Here is a 22,232-nt window from a genome sequence, read left to right on the forward strand (position 1 = left end):
ATGGAGAAATAATCGGTCATGCGTAGTATATATTAGGCTTTACCGGGCGCCCATGTCAAAGGACCAACGATGTCCATCCCCTATTTCATAAACGGCCATGATGATAGGATCGAGTGAAGAATTTCCCCTGGTTGATAAATCATCGGGGCGTGTCTTTGGCACTTGTTACATTTTTTGTATGAAATCTTTCGCATCCTTCTCCATCTCTTTCAAGTAATATTCAGCTCTGATCAATTTCTGAACCAGGGATTCTTCTCCTGAGTGGTTTCCACAAGTGCCCTCATGTACTTCTCTAATGGCGTAGTCGGTCTCCCCCTGACCCAAGCACCTAGCTAGTGGCCTAAAAAAGGATCTTCTGAACAATTTTCCCTCGACCAAGCTGAACCTGCCAGCTTTAGTACGTAGGGTTCTTGACTTCTTAGGATCCGATGGTAATTTTCCTTTCTCCAGGTAGTCTATGTATTTGTTTCTCCAGTCCCAAGTCAAGCTTGTCGAGTTCACCTCGGCATGAACTTAATTTACCACCGAGTTCATCAACTGTACCACTACTTCGGAGTCGAACGAGGATTCCAAATTGGCCAGTGCATCAGTCTTGTTGTTTTGATCCCGAGGTACGTATTTTAGAGTCCATTCCTTGAATTAGTGTAAGGTCACCTGCAACTTATCCAAGTATCTCCGCATCCGCTCCTCTTTTAATTCAAACGTCCCGTTGACTTGGTCCACAACAATGAGGGAGTCACATTTGGCCTCGATCACTTCGGCCCCTAGGCTCTTAGCGAGTTCTAGACCTGCAATCATAACCTCATATTCAGCTTCATTGTTAGTCAATTTTACAGTTCTAATAGACTGCCTTATTATGTTACACCTAGGTGGTTTTAATACGATGCCCAGCCCTAACTCCTTCGCATTGGAAGCGTCGTCTTGAATAGGATATAGATCCCCGAGCTAATCCCCGAAATGAGCAGTAATTCCTTCTCAACCTTCGGGATCAAGGCCAGCCGAAAGTTGGCCACAAAGTCCGCTAAAATCTGAGATTTATGGTGGTCTAGGGTTTGTACTCGATATTGTACCCGCTAATTTCTATGGTCCATTTGTCCAACCGGCCCAAGAGCTCGAGTTATGCATGACATTCCTCAGCGGGTACGAGGTCATGACACATATAGGGTGGCATTGAAAGTACGATTTTAATTTCCTAGAAGCGCTTAATAAGGCAAGCGCTAATTTTTCTAAGTGTGAATACCTTGTTTCGCCATCGCCTAGGGTCCTACTAACATAATAAATAGGAAATTGCATACCTTCTTTTTCCTGGACCAGGACACCACTTACCGCCACCTCAAAAATTTCCAAGTAGAGGTATAGCTATTCGTCCGCCTTCGGAGTGTCCAGCAATGGAGGGCTCGATAGGTATCACTCGAGTTCTTCTAAAACTCGCTGGCACTTTGGGGTCCAAGAGAAGTCGTTCTTCTTTCTCAATAATGAGAAAAATCAGTGGCTCTTATCTAATGATCTCGAAATAAACCCACCCAACACGGCTATTCGCCCGGTCAGTCTTTACACTACCTTAACGCTGTTAACTACGATAATATCTTCTATAGCTTTTATTTTATTCGGGTTTATCTCTATTCCCCCGTTAGATACCATAAACCCGAGGAACTTGCCCAAGCTGACCCCGAATGCACACTTCTCCTAGTTTAGCTTCATGTTGTACTTCCTCAATATGTCAACGGTTTCCTGCAAATGTTTCAAATGGTCCTCTACTCGCAGGGACTTAACCAACATATCGCCAATCTAGACCTCCATTGATTTCTCTATTTGTTCTTCGAACATCTGATTAACTAGGTGTTAGTACGTGGCACCAGCGTTCTTTAGCCCAAACGGCATCACGTAATAACAGTAGGTGTCAAATTTGGTTATAAAGAAATCTTTTCTTGATCGCCCGGATCCATCTGAATTTGGTGTACCCAAAATAAGTGTCGAGAAAACTCAGTTTCTCGTGTTTGGCTGTCGCGTTGATCATTCTATCGATGTTAGGAAAAGGAAATGAATCTTTCAGACACGTCTTGTTTAGATCCTTATAATCTACACACATTCTAAGTTTGTTTCCTATTTTAGGTACGACTACTACGTTAGCTAAAAAATCGGGGTACTTAAATTCCCGGATGGGACCTATTTTCAAAAGTTTAGATACCTCGTCTTTGATGAACGTGTTTTTGATCTCGAACTAGGGCCTTCTCTTTTGTTTGACTAGATAGAACTTTGGGTCCATGCTCAATTTGTGGGTTGTTACCTCCGGAAGGATCCCTGACATATCTAAATGGGACCAGGCAAAACAATCGGCATTAGCTTTAAGAAAATAAGTTTTTTCTTGAGCTCTTGAGTTAGTCTCGTGCCCGAGTATACCCTTCGATCCAGTATATGCTCGATCAATATAACTTGCTCCAATTCCTCGATTTTGATTTAGTGGCATCAATGTCATCGAGTGCTATGAAAAATCTCGGGACACTATAATCATCCTCTTCGCCCGCTACGTGCTCCTCCTATTTTTTCGACCCGGTTGAGGCCAAGATTGTTGATTGCTATTTGGTTTCCTTTTCTTCGATCTGTTTCCTCCTTTTTCGTCCCAAAACCACGGGCACTGGTATTACTTCATCGACAACGAACATTTCCTTTGTGGCCGGTTGTTCCCCGTAGACTGTTTTGACTCATCCGCAGTAAGAAATTTCAACGCCTAATATAACATTGAAGGCATCACTCTCATGTTGTGAACCCATGGCCTTCCGAACAATGCATTGTACCTCAAACCCTCCTCGATCATGTAGAACTTTGTTTCATGGGTGGTCCCGGTAGTGTTTACCGGTAAAGTTATCTCACCCTTCGTTGTCTCGCAAGCCATGTTGAATCTGTTCAACACCCGAACTATAGGTATGATTTGGTACAGCAATCTTAGTTGTTCTACGACCATCCATTAGATGATGTTGGCCGAGATACCCGGATCAATCAATATATGTTTAACTTGAGATTTATTGATAAGTACGGATATTACTAGTGCATCGTTGTGACGCTGGATGATTCCCTTGTCGTCTTCGTCGCTGAATGAGATGGCCCCTTTTGGGACATAGTACCAGGTGAATTTTTCCCTTGTAAAAGAAACTTTGGTGCGTTTTATCATTTGCCCTTGGGGGAAATCCACTCCCCCAATGATCATGTTGATTACGTGTTGGGGCTTCTCTTGTTCGACCTGTTTGTTCGCTGAATTCTCGAAGGTGCCCATTATTGAATAATCGGGCCACTTCTTCCCTTAGCTATCAACAATCTTTGGCCATGTGACTGTGAGTACCGTGGTACTGACACACCAAGATCTAATCCCTCTGGGCGGTATCGGACTTCAGTGGACTAGGCCACTTGGTCTCTTTGATACACCCTATAGCCGACACTACACTTGTAGCATCCACATTGAAATCGTATTCTGATAATGTCAGCGCTTCCCTACCTCCTAGCAACCTGTCAAAATCGTTTTTGCTCTTCAGGCCTCGGTTTCTCGGTCCTTGATCATTTCTCTTATTGTTCCTAGTATGGTGGTGCTCGGATCTGTTTCCCATCCATCCGAGTCGTACGGCTGGTATCGATCTCAGACCAGCCTTGTTTCCTGGTCGATGATTCCTCTTAGACCTGTCATTCATTCTCTTAGGGTAAACAAAACCTGAGGGGCCCCTAGTTAGTCGTCCTCAACTCTGATCTTCAATGGATACATGTTATGGACGTCGGCCCAGGTGACCACCCGGTACTTTTTATTCAATTCTTGAGAAGCCACGGAACTTCGAGGGTTGAGCCCTTGAGTAAATGCCTGAACAACCCAATCATCCGCGACCGGGAGAGGTCTATTCGTTCCATCTGGAACCTCGATACGAAGTCCCTAAGCATCTCGTTATCCCTTTGCTTGACTTTGAAAAGGTCCGACTTCCTCGTCTCGACCTTGATGGCACCGGCATGGGCCTTTATGAAAGAATTTGCAAGCATAGCAAACGAATCAATGGAATTTAGAGGCAAGTTGTGATACCATATCATCGCTCCTTTAGACAAGGTTTCCCCAAATTTCTTCAACAACACCGACTCGATCTCGTCGTCTTCCAGGTCATTCCCCTTGATTGCGCATGTATAAGAGGTTACATGCTCGTTTGTAACTATGGTCCCATTACACTTGGGAATGTCGGGCATTCGAAACCTCTTCGGGATCGGCTTCGGTTTCGCGCTTGGGGGGAAAGGCTTCTGAATGAATTTTTGGAATCCGGCCCCTTCAATATTGGAGGTGCTCCCGATATATGATCGACCCTGGAATTATAAGTTTACACCTTCTTGTCGTTAGCCTCTATCTTTTTCTCGCCAGACTCCACCCGCTTTGTCAATGCTTCGAGCATCTTCATCATCTCGTAAGTTTTCCGAGACCGAATTCATCCGGTTCCACGGCAACTTGGTCATCCCTTCGAGTATTTTCCCTGATCCACTCGGGATCAATCCTGTTAGGGGCGTGGCTTTGGGTCTGCAACTGCGCTATTGCCACTTGCTGAGCTTGCAACATTTCGAAAATCAACCGCAAGCTAACCCCATCATCTTCACTTTCGGGCGCTTCTCGAGCCGATGGCCGAGGTGTCCCGAGAATGCTGTTTTCGGCATCAGTTGGCAGATTGATGTTTATGGCAAACTGTGATTTAGCATCGAAGGGGTCGGCAACTGGGACACTATTGGGATCAGCAGGGGGCACGTCATTGCTAAGTACTACGTTATTGTTTTCACCGTGGTGGCCTAACTCAGCGTCAACATTCAAGTGAGCATCCTTAGGTTAACCTGAAATCGAACTTCAAAGAACAAATGTAAAATAGGGTGTGTTATGGAGATTCGTATCAAATTACCACTATTATCCTTGGACCTACGATGGACGCCAAACTGTCTACTCTTAAAAATGAGTAACAATTAAATTTGTACGCGGTATAAAGGATACGTGATCTAATTTAATACGAATGATCTAGGAACATCAAATAATTAAATTAAATATAGAATGAACTATCACACCAAACGTGATGGAATAATCAAGCCTGGTTTTAAGTTGAACACTAAAAAATGGCCTCGATCAAGCCCTCAATGTGAGCTCTGCAGCAATTAAAGAACAGAATAACTGAAGAACACTTCTAATAATATCTAGAATACAAAAATAAACTTTTATTGCTTTGATATGTGTGTCAATAGTGGTCTCTAATGAATAAATTCTCTCATTTATATAATAGAGGAATTTCAATCCTGGTACAAGTCTAAATAAGGTAAAAATCTTCTTTTTTCAATAATTGTCGATCCACAGTTGATATTGGACGGAATTGCACCGTAGTATCCTGTTAAGGGCGGGTATTATGGCTCCCCGCTCGTCGTTCCCAACAGTTTCTCTTTTTTTTTGTCTCGAAACTTCACTTGGTCTGAATCTATTGTTTAGCCGTGCCCTATCCCAGATGCACCGTTCATCCCCCGAGCTCAGGAACGAGGGACCCTTCGACTTCGCTCGAGGTTGCGCCAGATCATGCTTCCTGCTTGTTCCTCTATTGGGGAATCAGGGGTAACATGATCCTGTTTTACCCGTATACAAAGTTAAATGTGCTTCCTCCAAGGATTAAATTAAACATAGTTCCTTCAAGGATAGAGTAGACGACTAACCTTGTACAGAACGAGATGAATCATTAAGTTCAGGACTATGCGGTGGTGCTAGTTGTAATATCTGTATAGAGTAGTAAGTGGTAAGCCATAAGGACTCAAGCAAGTATTATCGGCCCATCCCCCGCGACTGTATGCTACAAAATGCAAATGCATGTAAATATCACATACATTAAACATGAATATATACACGTCTCATATCAGTACCAAATATATGAAAACTTTTATTTTGTGTCTAATACAACTGACACTAGTTATATGAGGTATCTTTTTTGTCTCATAGTTTTGTAGACCTAGATTTTGTGAACCCAAAAATATAAGATTGGAATTCACAAATCTGTGAGAGAAAAAGGAGCCTCACATGCAATAAAACTTCTCCCGATGTATATATAAGCACATGTAGTGCCCAATTAATCTCATTGCAAGTGTAATGAACACTCATAACCACGATGTCTAACAAGCATTATGTAAAGACTCGAACCACATGTCTTACTATCGCAAGGTGTTAGATACTCTCTCACGTCATCATCATATCAATCATAATGCGATGCATATGAAATCCGGTTATCATACATCATCAATCACATTGCACAGGGCACAATCTTGGACCCTTGTCATCGCCACGTGATGCATCATGTAATGCAGCTAATATGCTCATGCTATGTGCATAAAATACACGTATGTCCAAGATTATGAACATAACATCATAAATTCATAATCATGCGATCATAGTTGTTAAGCAACTGAAACTACCATCCCGTCTTAGATTCATAACATTTTCCTAAAAATATAAAGTAAACTTATGTGGTTGTAAGCTGAACTATCTTACAGTTATCAGGCCAGATATATCTTTCCTTGTGAGTGTTATAAGTCAGTTTCTAGATTCACCAATTGAGACTGAATGGAACGCAGTGATTCGAATTGTAAAATATCGTAAACGAGCTCCTGGGAGGGGGCTACTATATCAAGATAGAGGCCATACAGAAGTAGTTGGATATACTGATGCTGATTGGGCTGGTTCGATATCAGATAGAAAATCCACTACACGGTACTGTGTGTTGTTAGGGGGAAATGTGATTTCTTGAAAAAATAAGAAACAAAATGTTGTTGCTCGATCAAGTGCGGAAGCGGAGTATAGGGCCATGGCCTTGGCTACTTGTGAATTGTTGTGGTTGAAACAATTACTTGAGGAGTTAGGAGTATCACAATCTCTAACAATGAAGCTATATTGTGATAATCAGGCAGCTCTACGTATTGCGTCAAATTCAGTTTTTCATGAAAGAACTAAGCATATTAAGGTAGGTTGTCACTTTGTTCGAAAAAAGGTGTAGACTCAAGATATTGTGACTGCATTTGTTAGCTCAAACGATCAACTAGCAGATATTTTCACTAAAGCTCTTCGAAGTCCTCAGGTAGATTATATTTGTAGCAAGTTGAGTATACACGACATATATTCTTCAGCTTGATGGGGAGTGTTAAATATAGAGAATATAAATATATATTAGGGGTCTAATTGTACATAATATTTTCTTTTATTACCTTGTGTAAATACTCTCTTATATATATACACAGAGATCTGAAGACGAGATTACACACTTGTTCCACAATGTCTCTTGTTTCGCATAATCTTTAGAAGGTTGTAATTCATTTCATCTTTGAAAAATGTTTGGCTTTGTGTAGGAGGCGATAAATATCCTCAAGATAATATCTTATAGCCCGTTTGGCCAAGTTGCAAAAATCAGCTTATTTTGAGAAGTGCTTTTTTCAAAAATGCTTTTCTCAAAAGTACTTTTAGTGAGAAGAAGTTTGTGTTTGGCTAGTTAGTTTGAAAAGCATTTCTGAGCAGCAATTAGTATTTGGCAAAGCTTTAAAAAATTGCTTCTAAGTGTATTTTTCTCAAAAGTGTTTTTCCAAAAAGTACTTTTGGAGAGAAGCTACTTTTTTCTGCTTCTCCAAAACTGCTTATGTTTCTCCTCAAAAGCACTTTTTTTCCTTCCAAAAGCTTGGCCAAACACCTCAATAATTTTTGGCCAAAAATGTTTTTGGCCCAAAAAAAACACTTTTGACCAAAAAGAAGCTTGGCCAAACAGGCTATTAGTCGCCAAATGATGCTCATGTTGCGCTAGATTCTTTATATAATCAAGTATTTAACTCAAGATGCATCTAGGAGCCTTCTCATCCAAATTGCCCCAAATCCCGTGAGTTCTTTCCATTAAGGATTGAAATTCTAAGACACTGCTCATTATATAAATGGTTATTACCATGGCTCGAGACTTTCCCCACACTGATGTGAAATTCACTTAAAGTGTCACATAATTAAACCCTCTTTAGAAGCTAATCAACTTAAAATCTTGTCAACTCATGACGCCTGCAATAACAACAACAACAACAACGACCCAGTATAATCCCACAAGTGGGGTCTGGGGAGGGTAATATGTATGCAAACCTTACCCCTACCCCGAAGGGTAGAGAGGCTGTTTCCAGGAGAACCTCGGCTCAAAAAAGCAACAGGAGACGATATATTAGTACCATAAAAATGCATAATAAAATAACAACAATATAAGAGATATGAAATACAGAATACAAAATACGAAATACGAAATAGATGGCTGGTATATTAAAAACTAGCAGGTAAAGCCCTGCATCAATAGACGACCAATGGCATTCTTAGTCTAACTCCTAACTGGCTAGTCTCACTCTGTTGTGCTGTAGAAATATTCACAATTTTTTCCTAACCTACAACTTTAATGCTCGACCTCCATAATTCCCTATCAAGGGTCATGTCTTCAGTAATCCTAAGTCGCGCCATGTCCTGTCTGATCACCTCTCCCCAATACTTCTTAGGTTGCCCTCTACCTCTCCGCGTGCCCACTACAGCCAGTCGCTCACACCTCCTCACCGGTGCATCAGTACTCCTCCTCTGAATGTGCCCGAACCATCTGAGTCTTACTTCCTGCATCTTGTCCTCCATGGGGGCCACACCCACCTTCTCTCGAATATCTTCATTCCTAATCTTATCCATCCTTGTATGCCCGCACATCCACCTCAACATCCTCATCTCTGCTACTTTCATCTTCTGGATGTGTGAGTTCTTTACCGGCCAACATTTAGTTCCATATAACATGGCAGGCCTAACCACTGCTCTATAAAACTTACCTTTTAGTAACGGTGACACTTTCTTGTCACACAAGACTCCCGACGCTAACCTCCACTTCATCCACCCTACCCCTATACGGTGTGTGACATCCTCGTCAATCTCCTCGATCCCCTGAATAACCGATCCAAGGTACTTGAACTACCCCTCTTAGGAATGACTTGAGAGTCAAGCCTTACTTTAACTCCCGCTTCCGTCGGCTCAACCCCAAATTTGCACTAGAGGTATTCCGTCTTCGTCCTGCTCAACTTGAAACCTTTAGACTCAAGAGCATGTCTCCAAATCTCTAGCCTCTCATTGACGCCGCCTCGTGTCTCATCAATTAGAATAATGTCATCAGCAAATAGCATGCACCATGGCACCTCCCCTTAAATATGATGAGTCAGTGCATCCATCACCAGGGCAAATAGGAATGGGCTGAGCGCAGACCCTTGGTGCAACCCCGTAATAACTGGAAATTATTCAAAGTCGCCTCCTACTGTCCTAACCCGAGTCTTAGCTCCAGAATACATGTCTTTAATCACCCTAATATAGTCAACCGGGACCCCTTTATCCTCTAAGTAGCTCCATAAGACCTTATTAACTCATGACACCTGTGTCCTTATTAATTATTCGCCCGCCCTTTGTTAATTATCTGCAAGATCAAGTGGACATCATTTGACATGGGCAGCGGTCAAATAGTCTGAAGTCCATATGACAAAATGGTTGAAAGAAAACAGCTATCCATCCATATTATTTATTAAAAAACTGGTTGGATAATGAATTTTTTAAAACGAGTCAAATATCGATAAGAATCATATTATCCACATAGAAAATGGATAACCAATGAATAATTAATGAGTTTAACCTTTACATTTGTAAAGCCTCAAATTAGGGGTTCCTCAAGTTTGAAATACTAAGAATTCTCCTGATCATATTCAAGAAGTCATGGATAATATGGGTATTCATATATCCACTGATTAATCCATTTTTTATCTGTATTAAGTATGAGCCGGATAATTTATTTGTTCTGTATATTATCGATTTTCTACCGTCCATATCCGACCGGATCCATCTGTTTGATACCCCTAGTCTAAAGGGAAGCTTAGGGGACATCCAGTTAAAAATATAAGTCTTAAAGGGTGCATTAATTTCTCACCACATGATTCCACGTGAATTCAACGACTCTGCCCTAATCTTTGATTAAAGAATTCGGAGGCATAGCGAACTACTCTTCGATATGAGAGTACTCTGTTTTTAAAGTTACGCCTTAGTACGAGGATTTCACTTTCTAATTTTTTTATGTAGAATTCTACGTTTTCCTTACTACGTGCTCATCTTTTCAAAGTTTAATTGTATAAAGTACTTAACAAGTTTCGCTTTGGTACGAGGACTTCGCTATTCTATTTTCCTAATATATAATTGTACTACTTTTTTTTGTTGGATTTCTCAAATTTCCAAAGTTTTTAATAATATAATATAATATAAGTCTATATGGCTTTTCGACTTTTCAAAGTTTAATTGGTACTCTTTAATTCAATATCATTGTAATATACTTTCTTTTATTTGTTCATAAAAGAATGATATATTTTTCAGTCTTTTCGATCATTTAATCTTAATCTTAGCATCTTCATTTGATCCTTAATCGCATGGCTTGTTATGACCAACTTGATATTAAAGTTCAACCATTGTATATCTCTCTTTGTCTCCTCGACCTTATACTATAAATAAAACTGAATTATTTCCATCTAAAATAATACTCCCTAGAGTTTGACTTATTGATATGATAATGCTTAAGATGACTATACCCTCCCTTAGAAAAGAAAAGGAATAAAAAGAACTAAGTCTCCAGCAACGCTTCACCCAATCCACCTCTCAAATTTTCCTGTCTAACCTCAGCCAACAAAATGCCGTTGCCAGAGACACCGACGAGGTCGCCGGCGCCATTAACGGAGACTAGATCTCCGACGCCGTTGTTGTTCCGGCGGCATTCAAGCAGGGAAATACGTAACATAGCCTCAGTTTCGAGCAGCATATTGCCAGCTTTTGGAACTGTGATGGGTGAAGGCTCTGTTAAGCTTAAAAGATTTGTTATTGCTCCTTATGACCGTAGATACAGGTATGTCCCTTTTCCTTCAACACCTTTTGTCATGAAAGGCTGAGTACTTTGACTTTATTACACATGTTGATTAAAGACCGTTTTCAATGGATCTTATAGTCTTTTACCACTTCTTGCTTGAAGAGACAAAACTTACTTCTCTTGTTGAAGTTTCCATTTTCACAACGAGTAGCGACGCCAGAATTTTTATTTAAGGGATGTCAAAATATATAAAAGTAAACATATGAAAAAATCTAGGAGAGTCAACATATAATATATATATATATGCATATAAAAAAATCTTGCTACAAGGTGGCTCCGCCACGGTTCACAAGTAGAGATCATCAAAAGAAGGATGAGAAAAGTGATGTACGCATACTCTTAATCGTGTGCGGTATTTTCAGAAAATTGTGCAAACTTGATCCAAAGCAGACACTATCAATCGTGTTAAAGAATATTTTTGGGCTAGGTTAGCTTAACAAACTCGTACCATAGTTGTGGTTTGACAAGCAAGTATGAGGAGAGTAACTTTCTAGTTGCAGTGATGGTTTAGAACGAGTTGATTATTGTCTTTCCCTGCAGTATAGATAAAACATTATTATTTTGATGGCATGGGTGGCATACAATTTTCTCCAAATAAGCCCATGAATTTGGTGATATGCGTCATGTGTTACTTGGTTTGAAGGAAAAAATGTTGGGTGGCGAACAAAGTATCATATTGGAAAGGGAGAATTATATCTCGTATCACTTGGCCCAACAACCATTAGAAAATGGCCCCTATTTGAAGTCCTTACCCAGTGTAACTCAGGTTGTACATAACCTGAAATTTACTTTTCACCCGTTAGCCCACCCTTTTTTTCTTCGTTCTTCTTCTTCTTCCCGTGTCAGTCTTTGCACCCAAAATTTCTCTACTATTGGTATTCTCCTTCAATTACTTTCCGGGTTCTAATGATTAACAAAGGATTTGAAAAATAAAAGTCACCATTAAAGGTGGTTCAAAGATTCAATTTCAGAAATTGAGTTTTCCGATTTGTTAGTTGTTTGGAATGAGTATTGTTCTCACAAAATCATAATCGAAATTTAACAAGATTAGCATTTAAGAAGATGAGATTTTAGGTTTCTCGCGTCTGTTTTTGCGTTTTGTAGTTGTGATAGGTATGTATAAACCTGAAGATATACAAAATAAAAAAAAACACAATTCGGAGAAGTATTGGTTATGGAAGAAGGCACGAATGAGTGTTGATTGAGTGTCTCGATCAATGGTTATACTAAAAAAGGGGAACTCATGATTTTTGTTTTCATTTTTGTTTCTTTTTTATTAATTAAATTAAATATTTATGGCTGAAAAATGAGAAGAGAACTACAATAGGGGTAAGTAGGTGCCGAAAAAATAAATGTGGTTGTTATAATTAGAGGGAATGGGGAAAGGAAAGATCTTATTGATATTTGGCTACATATTTACAAACTTATAACTGAGCTAAAATAGTGCAAGGTCAACTTATGGAGTGCATTATTGTGTAATTTTGTCTATTGGTGGAAATTATCAAGAAAAAATATTACTATAAAGTGTAGGATATTCTATACTTCTTGATACATATTTGGAAGTTTTGAATTCCATGGACTGCATTAAAAAATTATTGTGCCAAATTTGGTATAAAAGTGTTTATTGTCAGCCCCTTAGACGTAGCAAAGTATGGAAAACGAAAATAAATTAAAGGGATTCTTTTTATCATGTCCAGGCCCCTGAAAAATGAAGATGTCGGAACTACCTCATTTTACTTGATATATCACAATTGGAAAAGACGATGTTGGTTTCACAAAGGAAAGAATTGCTAAATTCTATCACTAATACATAGGGGGAAAGACTTGACATGCAAGGACTCAATGAGAATAGAGACTTGAACAGGGGAATAGAAAACCAACAAAAGAAAATAGAGGACCATTATATATACTCTTAAGACATATATCAAGATTGCGAGTTTAAAGTTAAAATGCTTTTAAATATAAATTATTTTTTTTTAGAACGAACTGATAAAACGAGTATGTCACATAAATTAAAGCGGAGGGAATATATAAATTGTGACAGAAAGAATATTCCACAACACTCTACAAAACTCAGGAAATTAAAAAGAAGCAAACCTATACATGCATCTTATCATAACTATTCAGCCTGAAATATAAAGGAGAATTTTTCACTCTTCTTTTTAATAAAAATAACCTAACGGCAAATGCAGATTGTGGCAAACATTTCTGGTGGTACTGGTGGTGTACTCAGCTTGGGCATCTCCCTTTGAGCTGGCATTCAAAAAGGCAGCAACTGGAGGACTTTTGCCAGTTGATTTAGTGGTGGACGCCTTCTTTGCTATTGACATTATTCTCACTTTCTTCGTTGCATATTTGGACAAATCCACTTACTTGCTCGTTGAAGAACATAAGAAAATAGCTTTCAGGTACCCCCTTATATACGTTCATTTTGTTTCAGGCTGGGGCATTTCTGAGTGGTTACTTGCTGTCAAGGGGTTAAATGGAAATATTTTTTTGTACATGCATTTTAATTAATAACTTCATGTTGACGAGATTGTATCGCGATAAGCCTTGATAAATGGTACTCTTGTGATGTCACGTGAAATAAAAACTAGTAGGTAACAATGCAGAGAAAGCTTTAAGAGAAGGCACTTATTGTTTGTGCAGCAAAAGTTTGAAGGGACTTGAGTAGAGAAGTGTAGTTGTATTGGAAGAAACTTCTATTGATGCAAAAAAGAAAACTAAAAAGAAAAGAAAGAGAGAATTCTTATATTTGTATTTCTTGATATAAGAGAAGGTGCGTACATGACACCTCAAGGGAATCTCACGTCGAAATGAGATAGCTAGATAGGAAAGCGAGAGACCTTTATAAGGCATAATATAGGTTCACATAGTATTACACGTTTTTGGGCTCAATAATGGTGTAGCCATTATAAATCCATGAGGCTGAAAATACATGTCATCAGTGGCCGACCCAGGAATTTGTGCAAGTGGGTTCAATCTTAGAAGTAAATAACTTAAGTCGTAAAATAGTAGTTGTCAAGTGGGTTCAAATAAAATATCTGTACAAAATTTATACAGCTTTAATCTTAATTTATACATATACACATTATTATTTTTTAATGAAGCGCGTCCAATTGAACCCCGCTTGCCACCACATGTGTCCGCATATGGCAGTAGAGTTGTAAACTTATTCCTCAAGTACGGTGGGGGCAAACCTCAACGATGAACCGAGTCCCTTCGGAGGGGTATATGTGTTCCATGACAGAGGGCAGGTCGACAAGGACATGTAAAATAAAAGGACCGGAAAACTTAGGTTGACAAAGAAGGGTGCACATAATACTTCAGGCAAATTCCACATAAGAATGGGTGAGAAAAGTGAAAGAGCTTTATATATAAGACATAGCACAAGTTCCCATTGTATGCGCACTTTTGGACTCGATAATAGTGTAGCACAAGAGACAAATTTGTGAGGCATGTTAGCCTAAAGGGGACAATACGTGCCATGGACCTAGGCCCTGGACAAATCTTTTAGGTTTCTTTTAATTAATTTTTTTTCTCTCAGTTTTGCCTATGAAGATTACAATTTCAGTATTTTCTTCTGTTTGAAAAGGTACGTCACACATCTATGGTTTCCAATGGATGTAGCTTCAACTCTACCATTTCAAACCATAAATCGGATCGTCACTGGAAAAATGAACCGAGGACCAGTCTTTGGCTTCCTCAACTTGCTAAGACTCTGGCGTTTGCGCCGTGTTAGTGAATTCTTCTCAAGGTATACTTACAATGCTTAAACATGGAGTCAATTCTGAAATGTACCATGAAATTCTATTATGTATGATCTCTTCCCCTTAATTCCTTCCAGGCTGGAGAAGGACACTCGATTCAGCTACTTCTGGACAAGATACTGTAAACTTATTTGTGTAAATACTTGTCATCTTAGCTATACATTACATCTGTTTTACCTGATCATATATTATAGGCATGAATATATATCTACTTGAAATGGCTTTGATTTTCTTAGTACTGTATTACATGACAGGTGACATTATTTTCAGTACATTCAGCAGGGTGTTTCTATTTCTGGCTGGCAACACGTTATCATAATTCAGAGGATACCTGGATTGGGAAAAATATTCCTGATTTCAAAACAAAAAGCATCTGGCAAGGATACACGTACTCCATGTATTGGTCTATTACAACCCTCACAACAGTCGGATATGGTGATCTCTATGCTGTGAATACTGAAGAGAAGATTTTCACCATCTTTTACATGCTTCTCAACATTGGCCTTACTGCCTACTTCATTGGCAACATGACTAACCTTATTGTTCATCATGCTGTTCGAACATTTGCCATGGTGGACCGATCATTTTCCTGCATTAATTTTCTCGATTTTTTTCAAGATCATTCATAGTTCCATAAACCAAATTACTTGTGAATGTATGCAGAGGGATGCCATCAATCAGATTTTGAGATATGCGAGCAAGAATAGACTTCCAGAAGGACTAAAAGAGCAAATGCTAGCACATTTGACACTGAAATTCAAGACAACAGAACTACAGCAAGAACAAGTTTTAGAAGACTTGCCAAAGGCTATAAGATCTAGCATTTCACAGCAGCTCTTTCGTACAACCTTACAAAATACCTACCTTTTCAAAGGAGTCCCCGAAGATTTTATAGTCCAGTTGGTAATTTTTTCATCCCTAGTGCAGCTAATTTATTTAATCTGTTATTAACAGGGAAGAGGGCTTGTTTTGTAATCATCAAAACTACAACAAGCCACCCCCTTTTGTTTTTCTTTAATAAGCAATCTACCTTCAAGCTCAAATCAATATTCTTCAATAAGCTAGCTACCTTCCAGAGATCATGTTGTTCTTGTTTTAAACTGTGCGCTTTAGCAATCCACAGATCTAAGCTATATATGTCGTTTCACTTTTAATACTACAGGTCTCAGAGATAAAGGCAGAGTATTTTCCACCAAACGTGGATATCATTATTCAAAATGAGATACCAACAGATTTCTACATTATTGTATCTGGTGCCATGGTATGTGCCATTTCACTCAACTACTCAAGTTTTAATTAGCTCTCTTGGTATTCCCAGACAGTTACCAATTTACTGATTAACTGACCGCTGCAGGATGTTGTAACATACAAGAACGGAACGGAACAGGTCCGAACGTATTTCACTTTTCTCTTATGAAGATATTAACAGTATAGAGCTACAATGATTCGACATAAAATTCTCTATGCAAACAACTTTTAATTGGGATATATATGACTATTAATTCTTCTGATAAAAAGTTCAAATGTTGCTGCTGACAGTTTCTTTCGAAGTTGGGGTCTCAAGAAATGTTTGGGGAAATAGGTGTGATGTTTAATATCCCTCAACCTTTCACAGTGAGAAGTAAGAGGCTTTCTCAAGTTGTCCGTATTAGTCATCATCATTTCAAGCAACTGGTTCAGCCCCTTAAAGAAGACGGACAGATAATTCTCTCCAATTTTCTTCAGGTGCATGCTCTGGTACCTTCTATTTAGTTGCTACTAATATTCTTGAATATCATAATATTCCCAGTAAAAAGTGAGTTATCCATTTTCCCTGTACCTCACTCTATCCTTGTTAGACTATCAGACATCAGAAAATACTACATTCCCATTAGATCAACATTCAGCTCTTCCCTGGGTTATATCTCTGTTTTATACTTAATTATGTCACCCTTATTGCTGATCTTAATTTGTGGCACTATATTATCAGCATCTGAAGGGATTGAAAAAGGAGGAGCTAGCAGAGATGCCGGTCATATCAGAATTTCTAGATGACTTAAACAGTGAGGTAATTTTTTGTCATTAACTTGCAAAACCTAATGCATTAAATTGAATACGAACTTAAGTCTGACTTGTTTTTCATTACTGTTGAACATTACCGACAAATTTAATACACCTGCTTTCTTTTGCAAACTTACCGGAGTTATGGACCTAATAATGATGAGCATGGAAAAATATTTACAAGAAACTATCTCATGCTAAGTAGCAAACTCAAACAATATCCCCAACTTCCCCAAGAAATTGGAAAGAACAAAAAAAAAGGTACAATTGGTAAGTTTCTAAGCACTCTTAGACATTTTCCATTGACAGAAACAAAACGTACTCCAAATGACAACTGCAATGATCTCTTAGTTGACATGCAGAATGAGCAAAATTTAAAAGTGCAACAAATGCAGAAGTAAGAAGCAGAGTCCGACAAATGGAAACTTCCAACCTTTTCACTAAGAATAAATTTTATGTTGTTTCATTGATCTCTTGCAGGAAGCCACAGTGATTGAGGCTGGAACAGAAGATCATGCCGGACAAGTTCAACAAGAAAACAGTAAGCTTTCCCTTCACTTTGAATCAACGCTGATGATAGAAAAGTATGCAGTTCATATCAAAATTTACCAAAGATAAAATATATATCATATAACCTATTTCTTTGATAAGGAAACTCAGCCCAATAAGAGACCGTACGAATGTAGCTCATTCTCAGAGAGTTTAGTCGAACCCATTTTGTCTCAGGCCTTCTATACTCATGTGAAAATAATAAAATGTGGAAACAGAAGGAGTTATTTTATGCTAGCTGCATCTTTATCATGAAACAGCAGCTAGGTTTGGAGCTCAAGTGCTCTTATACTATCCTTTGTACTTCTGGAGATACAAGACATAGAGAGGTGGAATGTGCATACCAGTTCTATCTGGTTAAGATACTATTATCAGTTCTGCAGAACTTGATGTAATCTTGATACTTATAACCATTTAACTGAAAGCCAAGTTATGTTCTTTTATCTTGTTGTTGACTTAAGGTTAATGTGAACATTAGGAGAACTCTGAACCCACTGACTCAAAATTCTGGATCATAGAGAATAATCAGAAGTGATGGACATAAATGAGAAAAGGGCTGGTTCTGAACAGGCTAAATCATCAATAGATAAATTATATGTTGATTATTATCTGCTATACCCTTTCTCAATGTTCCTTTCTTTCTGTTCCATTTCAACCATGAATGGGTGTGACTACTACTTTTAACTTTATTTTTCTGTATCCATGCATATGACAAAAATTTGCTTCAGATGTTCCTATGGTATTCTCATTGATTCAATTAACTTGACGGATTCTAAGCCCTCATTTTGGATGCAGTAATACCCACAGCTCCTGCCCTGTCAAAGACGCTTCCTACAAGGGTGATAATTCATGGATATCATCCGGATGGTACATCAAATGAAAGAGGAAAACTAATCCATCTACCTGATTCAGTTGAACATCTTCTAAGTATAGCAGGTGAGCAAATTTTGAAAGATCGTAAATCTTCTCGTACTTTTTGAATTCAGCAAGTCCCTTCAACAATTTTATTTCTACTCATCCGCTCATATGAGATTTACGATCCTTTTGAATCAACAAAAGATTACCAGAAAGGAATTATGACGATATTCAGAATCCTGTCTAACTATATTATTTGGTGGATGCAGAAAGAAAGTTTGGGAAAAGAGGAACCACTATTGTCATGGCAGATGGTTCACAAATGGAGGATTTGGCTGCTCTGCGAGAGAGTGATCGCTTGTATATCTTTTGAGAATGAACTCTTATACTATATAGAGGAAACAATGAAACAAATGTACAGAAGATAATGTGTTGATAAGCCAAATCACTAGATGCATAAAAGTTGAAGCTGGCAGAAAATATCTTAAGCAACTCTCTGGAAATATCTTAAGCAACTTCTGTATCTCAACAGCATATATTGTATTTGCACTTTTCTGTTTCTTATTTAATTCAGTAGAGCTCTTGTCAATTTTGATCTGTGTGTGAGAGAGAGATTCCTCATGACATCATAAATTCAAAAAGTATAGCCATACTTCCCATCTAATCATGGGACGCTCACATATATCAACACCGCAGAATACAAACTGTTAGTTTTCAGATAAAACAAGAATGAATGTGAATATGCAGAAAAGTAAAGAGATAGAAACCTTTATTCTGGTTTGGATCATGTGCCTAGTTCAGTCCCCTTCGTTTACATATATTGTGAGCACTTTGATGATATTTTTTCTAGTACAACTGGGATGATTTTTCCGTGTTCATCACAAACATAACTAGGTTGGTTTTCACTTTATCACCAATAATGAATGTCACAAGTTGGTTTTCGCTCTGATCACCAACAATGAACATTCCTTTTGGTTTTTGATTCGATCATCAAAGGTACGTACCCATATAACTCTCTCTTTTCTCACTAATTTACTTCACTACACTGAGATACTGTTATAATGCTTTCTGGAAGTACGGGAAAGCAATTTAGAGTACGATGGCTTTCTTCTTATACCTTTTGTCTGAATCTTTCCCAAGTAAAATTATGACCATTGGTTAGTCTCATTAAAGCTGCAGTTTTTTAGCAAGACATACAAAATAAAAATTTCTGCATCTCATTAAAAAGTGAACACAAATTAAAACTCAACCTACATGTAAGATTGAAAAGGTGAGGATTTCTCAATTTCATATCATCGTCAGCTTCAAACGTTGCTTCTTCACTGGAGTGATTATGCCGTAGTACTAATTTAACCGAAGCTATCTCCTTGGAATGATGTTTCCTTACTTGTTGGTGTACTATAGTCATTACTGTCTACCTTCCGCACAGGATTTCGAACTGCATTGGCTTGCTTTTAATCTTGAATAAGTAAATTGGACCTTGTTCACTGTGTCCCATACTAGGTTTGATCCCAAAAGCTTGTCATTACCGGGCTCGACCACCCTGACGAATATAATATTCATGTATTTTCCTAATTCAAAAAATAAGATTTTAATAAACTTTCAAGAATATTACTTTCAATTCTCACATATTTTTAACATTTCTTGCAAGAAAGGAAAATTCAATGGAGTTCGAACTTTTTAACAAAGAGAAAAAAGTATGTGCATAAGATGTCATTTTATCGTAATCACCAAATAGCAATACATGCTGCACTTGAGCAGATTTTAAAGGCTGTAACACTACAAAATCATGTAAAAGTACCTAAAATTCAATGACCTAAAAAGATAAGACGATTCCAAAGTTTTCATTGCAATTGGAGAAAAGACTGAATAAGTTTCAAGCATAAGCTAATGGAGAGAGATAGAGAGAGTACCATTGACGGAGATATTAGGGTTACTGTTCTCATCGTCAATTTCAATGGCGGAAGTTTCCTTCTGCTTTGCCATTGTTGAGAAATTAGCTTACAACGGAGCAACCTTAAAGTTTTGACGAGACCCTGTCGGAGTAATGTCAGCGTTTTTTCAATTTGGTTTAATTTTTAGATCAAATTAATCCAATTTTCACTTTTTGGACATGATATGTACGATATTAGGAAGGGAAAGTTTTACCAGAATTAATACTCACTCCGTTTTAATTTAGGTAAATTAATTTAACTCGCCATGGAATTTAAGAAAAAAAATATTTTTAAAATTTATGGTATTAAAAACTTAGGGGTAAAAAATTTATGGGAGCATTAATATTTATGTGATTATAAAAATTTCTCATTAAGAATAAAATGGATAAAATGAAGAGTTTAAAGTTGAATTATTTTTAATTATAAAACTGCGTCGTTTTTTTTAACGAACTAATAAGAAAAGTGTGTCATACAAGCGAAGCGGAGTATGTTTTTTTTACTTCATTTCTTATTTGAGAGAAGAGAATGATTTAAATAAATTTATTCATTTAGCCAATGCTAATTGAAAGAGGTTTTTGCTCATTTGGTGGATTCGGCCTTTTTCTTATCTCCAAATTGTACCAAACTCATTTGAACCCTTCGAGTTTATTCCAGACCTCACAAACAACTGTATCAACATAATATTCAAACTGAAATGGAAATACACTAAATGAGAAGTTGTGGTGTTGTAACAAATTTAATTTTTTCATGAGATTTAGAGCGTAAAAACTAGTTTTTACAAAAGAAAAAAAAATGTTTTTAATTTTGTTCAATTAACAACACTCCTTATAAAAATGTCACAAATGTTGCACAAAAATCGACATAAACTAGTTGTTTTATATGCGACTTCTAAGCGCAAAACTATAAAATAAATATCTCATGTCTACCTGTAAAACTATAAATTCAGAATGCGTAAATTTCAAATGTTGTATTTCTTACGTCCCAATTTATTTGTAATTTTTTTCTTCTTTAGACATTTTATAATATAAGACACTATTTTATTTCAGTATAACTTTTACAGTTTGAACAATTCAAGTTCATCATGTTCTTCAATTTTAAAGTTTAACGTGATATTTAATTCTACGTCAAATAAACGTGTTAACAATTATTTTAATATTTTCCTACTATCAAATACTTGTTTTTCAACTACTATAAGAAAATATTGTCCCAACCCCCAAGCGCAAAATTTTAACTAAAACTTAAACATTTTGTGAAGTCAATTACTACGTCATATAATAAAGGGGTTTATGGATAGAACTATCACCAAGGGTTGATGGATGGACTCCATTTTTAATCAGAGATCATAGTTCAAGCCTTGAGAAATGAGAAGAGAAAAAAAAGTTGGTATGGACCGCTATTCCCATTGATAGACTGGGAATTGAAATAATTGGTGGGGATAGTGAATTCTGGATACCAAAATAATTATAGGAAGACAAACAATAATAGAACTATGTACTACTTCTTTTGACTTAGGGTTGGGCATATACCGGGTAAAACCAATAACCCGAACCGTTAATTTTTTATTGGGTTATCGATATTGGGTTAACGGTTCGATAACGATTTAGAATTTTTTTACTATTGGGTTATCGGTTCGGACTTCAGTTTGCCAATTTTGTTAATGGGTTAACCGATAACCCAATAAAAATTAATAAAATTACGACTTTATCCTTAAGTATATACAAATGCTAGGGCTTCAGTGCATTCTCTCATATTCTTTCTCAACCCCACTCTTCAGTTGCTTCATCTTCATTCTTGATAGACTTTACTAGTTACTCCTAGCATAAGTTTTTAGTATGCTTTATGTGAATTCTTCTCTTTTTTGCTTAACTCCGGTGAATTGTCTTTTCTTTTTTGCTTAACTCTAAATTGAGTTATCTTATCGGGTAAACCGATAACCAAACCGATAATGATCAATAACAGATTAACCAATACCTGATAACCGATATCTTATCGGTGTATCAAATTTATAAACCGATAACCAATATGTTAAACCAATAATATTCATAACCGAACCGAACAGACCGATGCTCACACCTATTTTGATGGAAAATTTCCCTGAAATTTCCAAGCGTTGAATT

General features: G+C 37.6%; 1 protein-coding gene and 1 long non-coding RNA gene across 4 annotated transcripts; one reads left to right on the top strand and one right to left on the bottom strand.

Moving 5' to 3' along the window:
- Nucleotides 1-10,620: 10,620 nt before the first annotated feature.
- Nucleotides 10,621-18,770, top strand: LOC107812890 (potassium channel KAT3-like). Its single transcript, XM_016638067.2, has 13 exons — nucleotides 10,621-10,946; nucleotides 13,160-13,375; nucleotides 14,563-14,724; nucleotides 14,815-14,872; nucleotides 14,992-15,309; nucleotides 15,401-15,640; nucleotides 15,900-15,998; nucleotides 16,092-16,124; nucleotides 16,277-16,462; nucleotides 16,707-16,784; nucleotides 17,258-17,318; nucleotides 18,122-18,262; nucleotides 18,451-18,770. Exons 1-13 carry the CDS (start codon nucleotides 10,735-10,737, stop codon nucleotides 18,552-18,554), a joined length of 1,908 nt encoding a protein of 635 aa, XP_016493553.1. The 5' UTR covers nucleotides 10,621-10,734; the 3' UTR covers nucleotides 18,555-18,770.
- LOC142172948 (uncharacterized) lies at nucleotides 15,195-20,317 on the bottom strand. Of its 3 annotated transcripts, XR_012702207.1 has the most exons (4): nucleotides 20,095-20,280; nucleotides 19,436-19,752; nucleotides 17,211-17,347; nucleotides 15,195-15,326 (listed from the first exon to the last, which is right to left on the bottom strand). It is a non-coding gene; the product is annotated as an uncharacterized LOC142172948 (long non-coding RNA). The 3 variants fall into 3 exon arrangements; XR_012702208.1 differs by lacking the exon at nucleotides 17,211-17,347 and having other exon boundaries at nucleotides 15,208-15,326; nucleotides 20,095-20,278; XR_012702206.1 differs by lacking the exons at nucleotides 15,195-15,326; nucleotides 17,211-17,347 and having other exon boundaries at nucleotides 19,376-19,752; nucleotides 20,095-20,317.
- Between the last annotated feature and the right edge of the window lie 1,915 nt (nucleotides 20,318-22,232).

The sequence above is a fragment of the Nicotiana tabacum genome, chromosome 18 (assembly GCF_000715075.1).
Source record: "Nicotiana tabacum cultivar K326 chromosome 18, ASM71507v2, whole genome shotgun sequence".
Taxonomy (NCBI): domain Eukaryota; kingdom Viridiplantae; phylum Streptophyta; class Magnoliopsida; order Solanales; family Solanaceae; genus Nicotiana; species Nicotiana tabacum.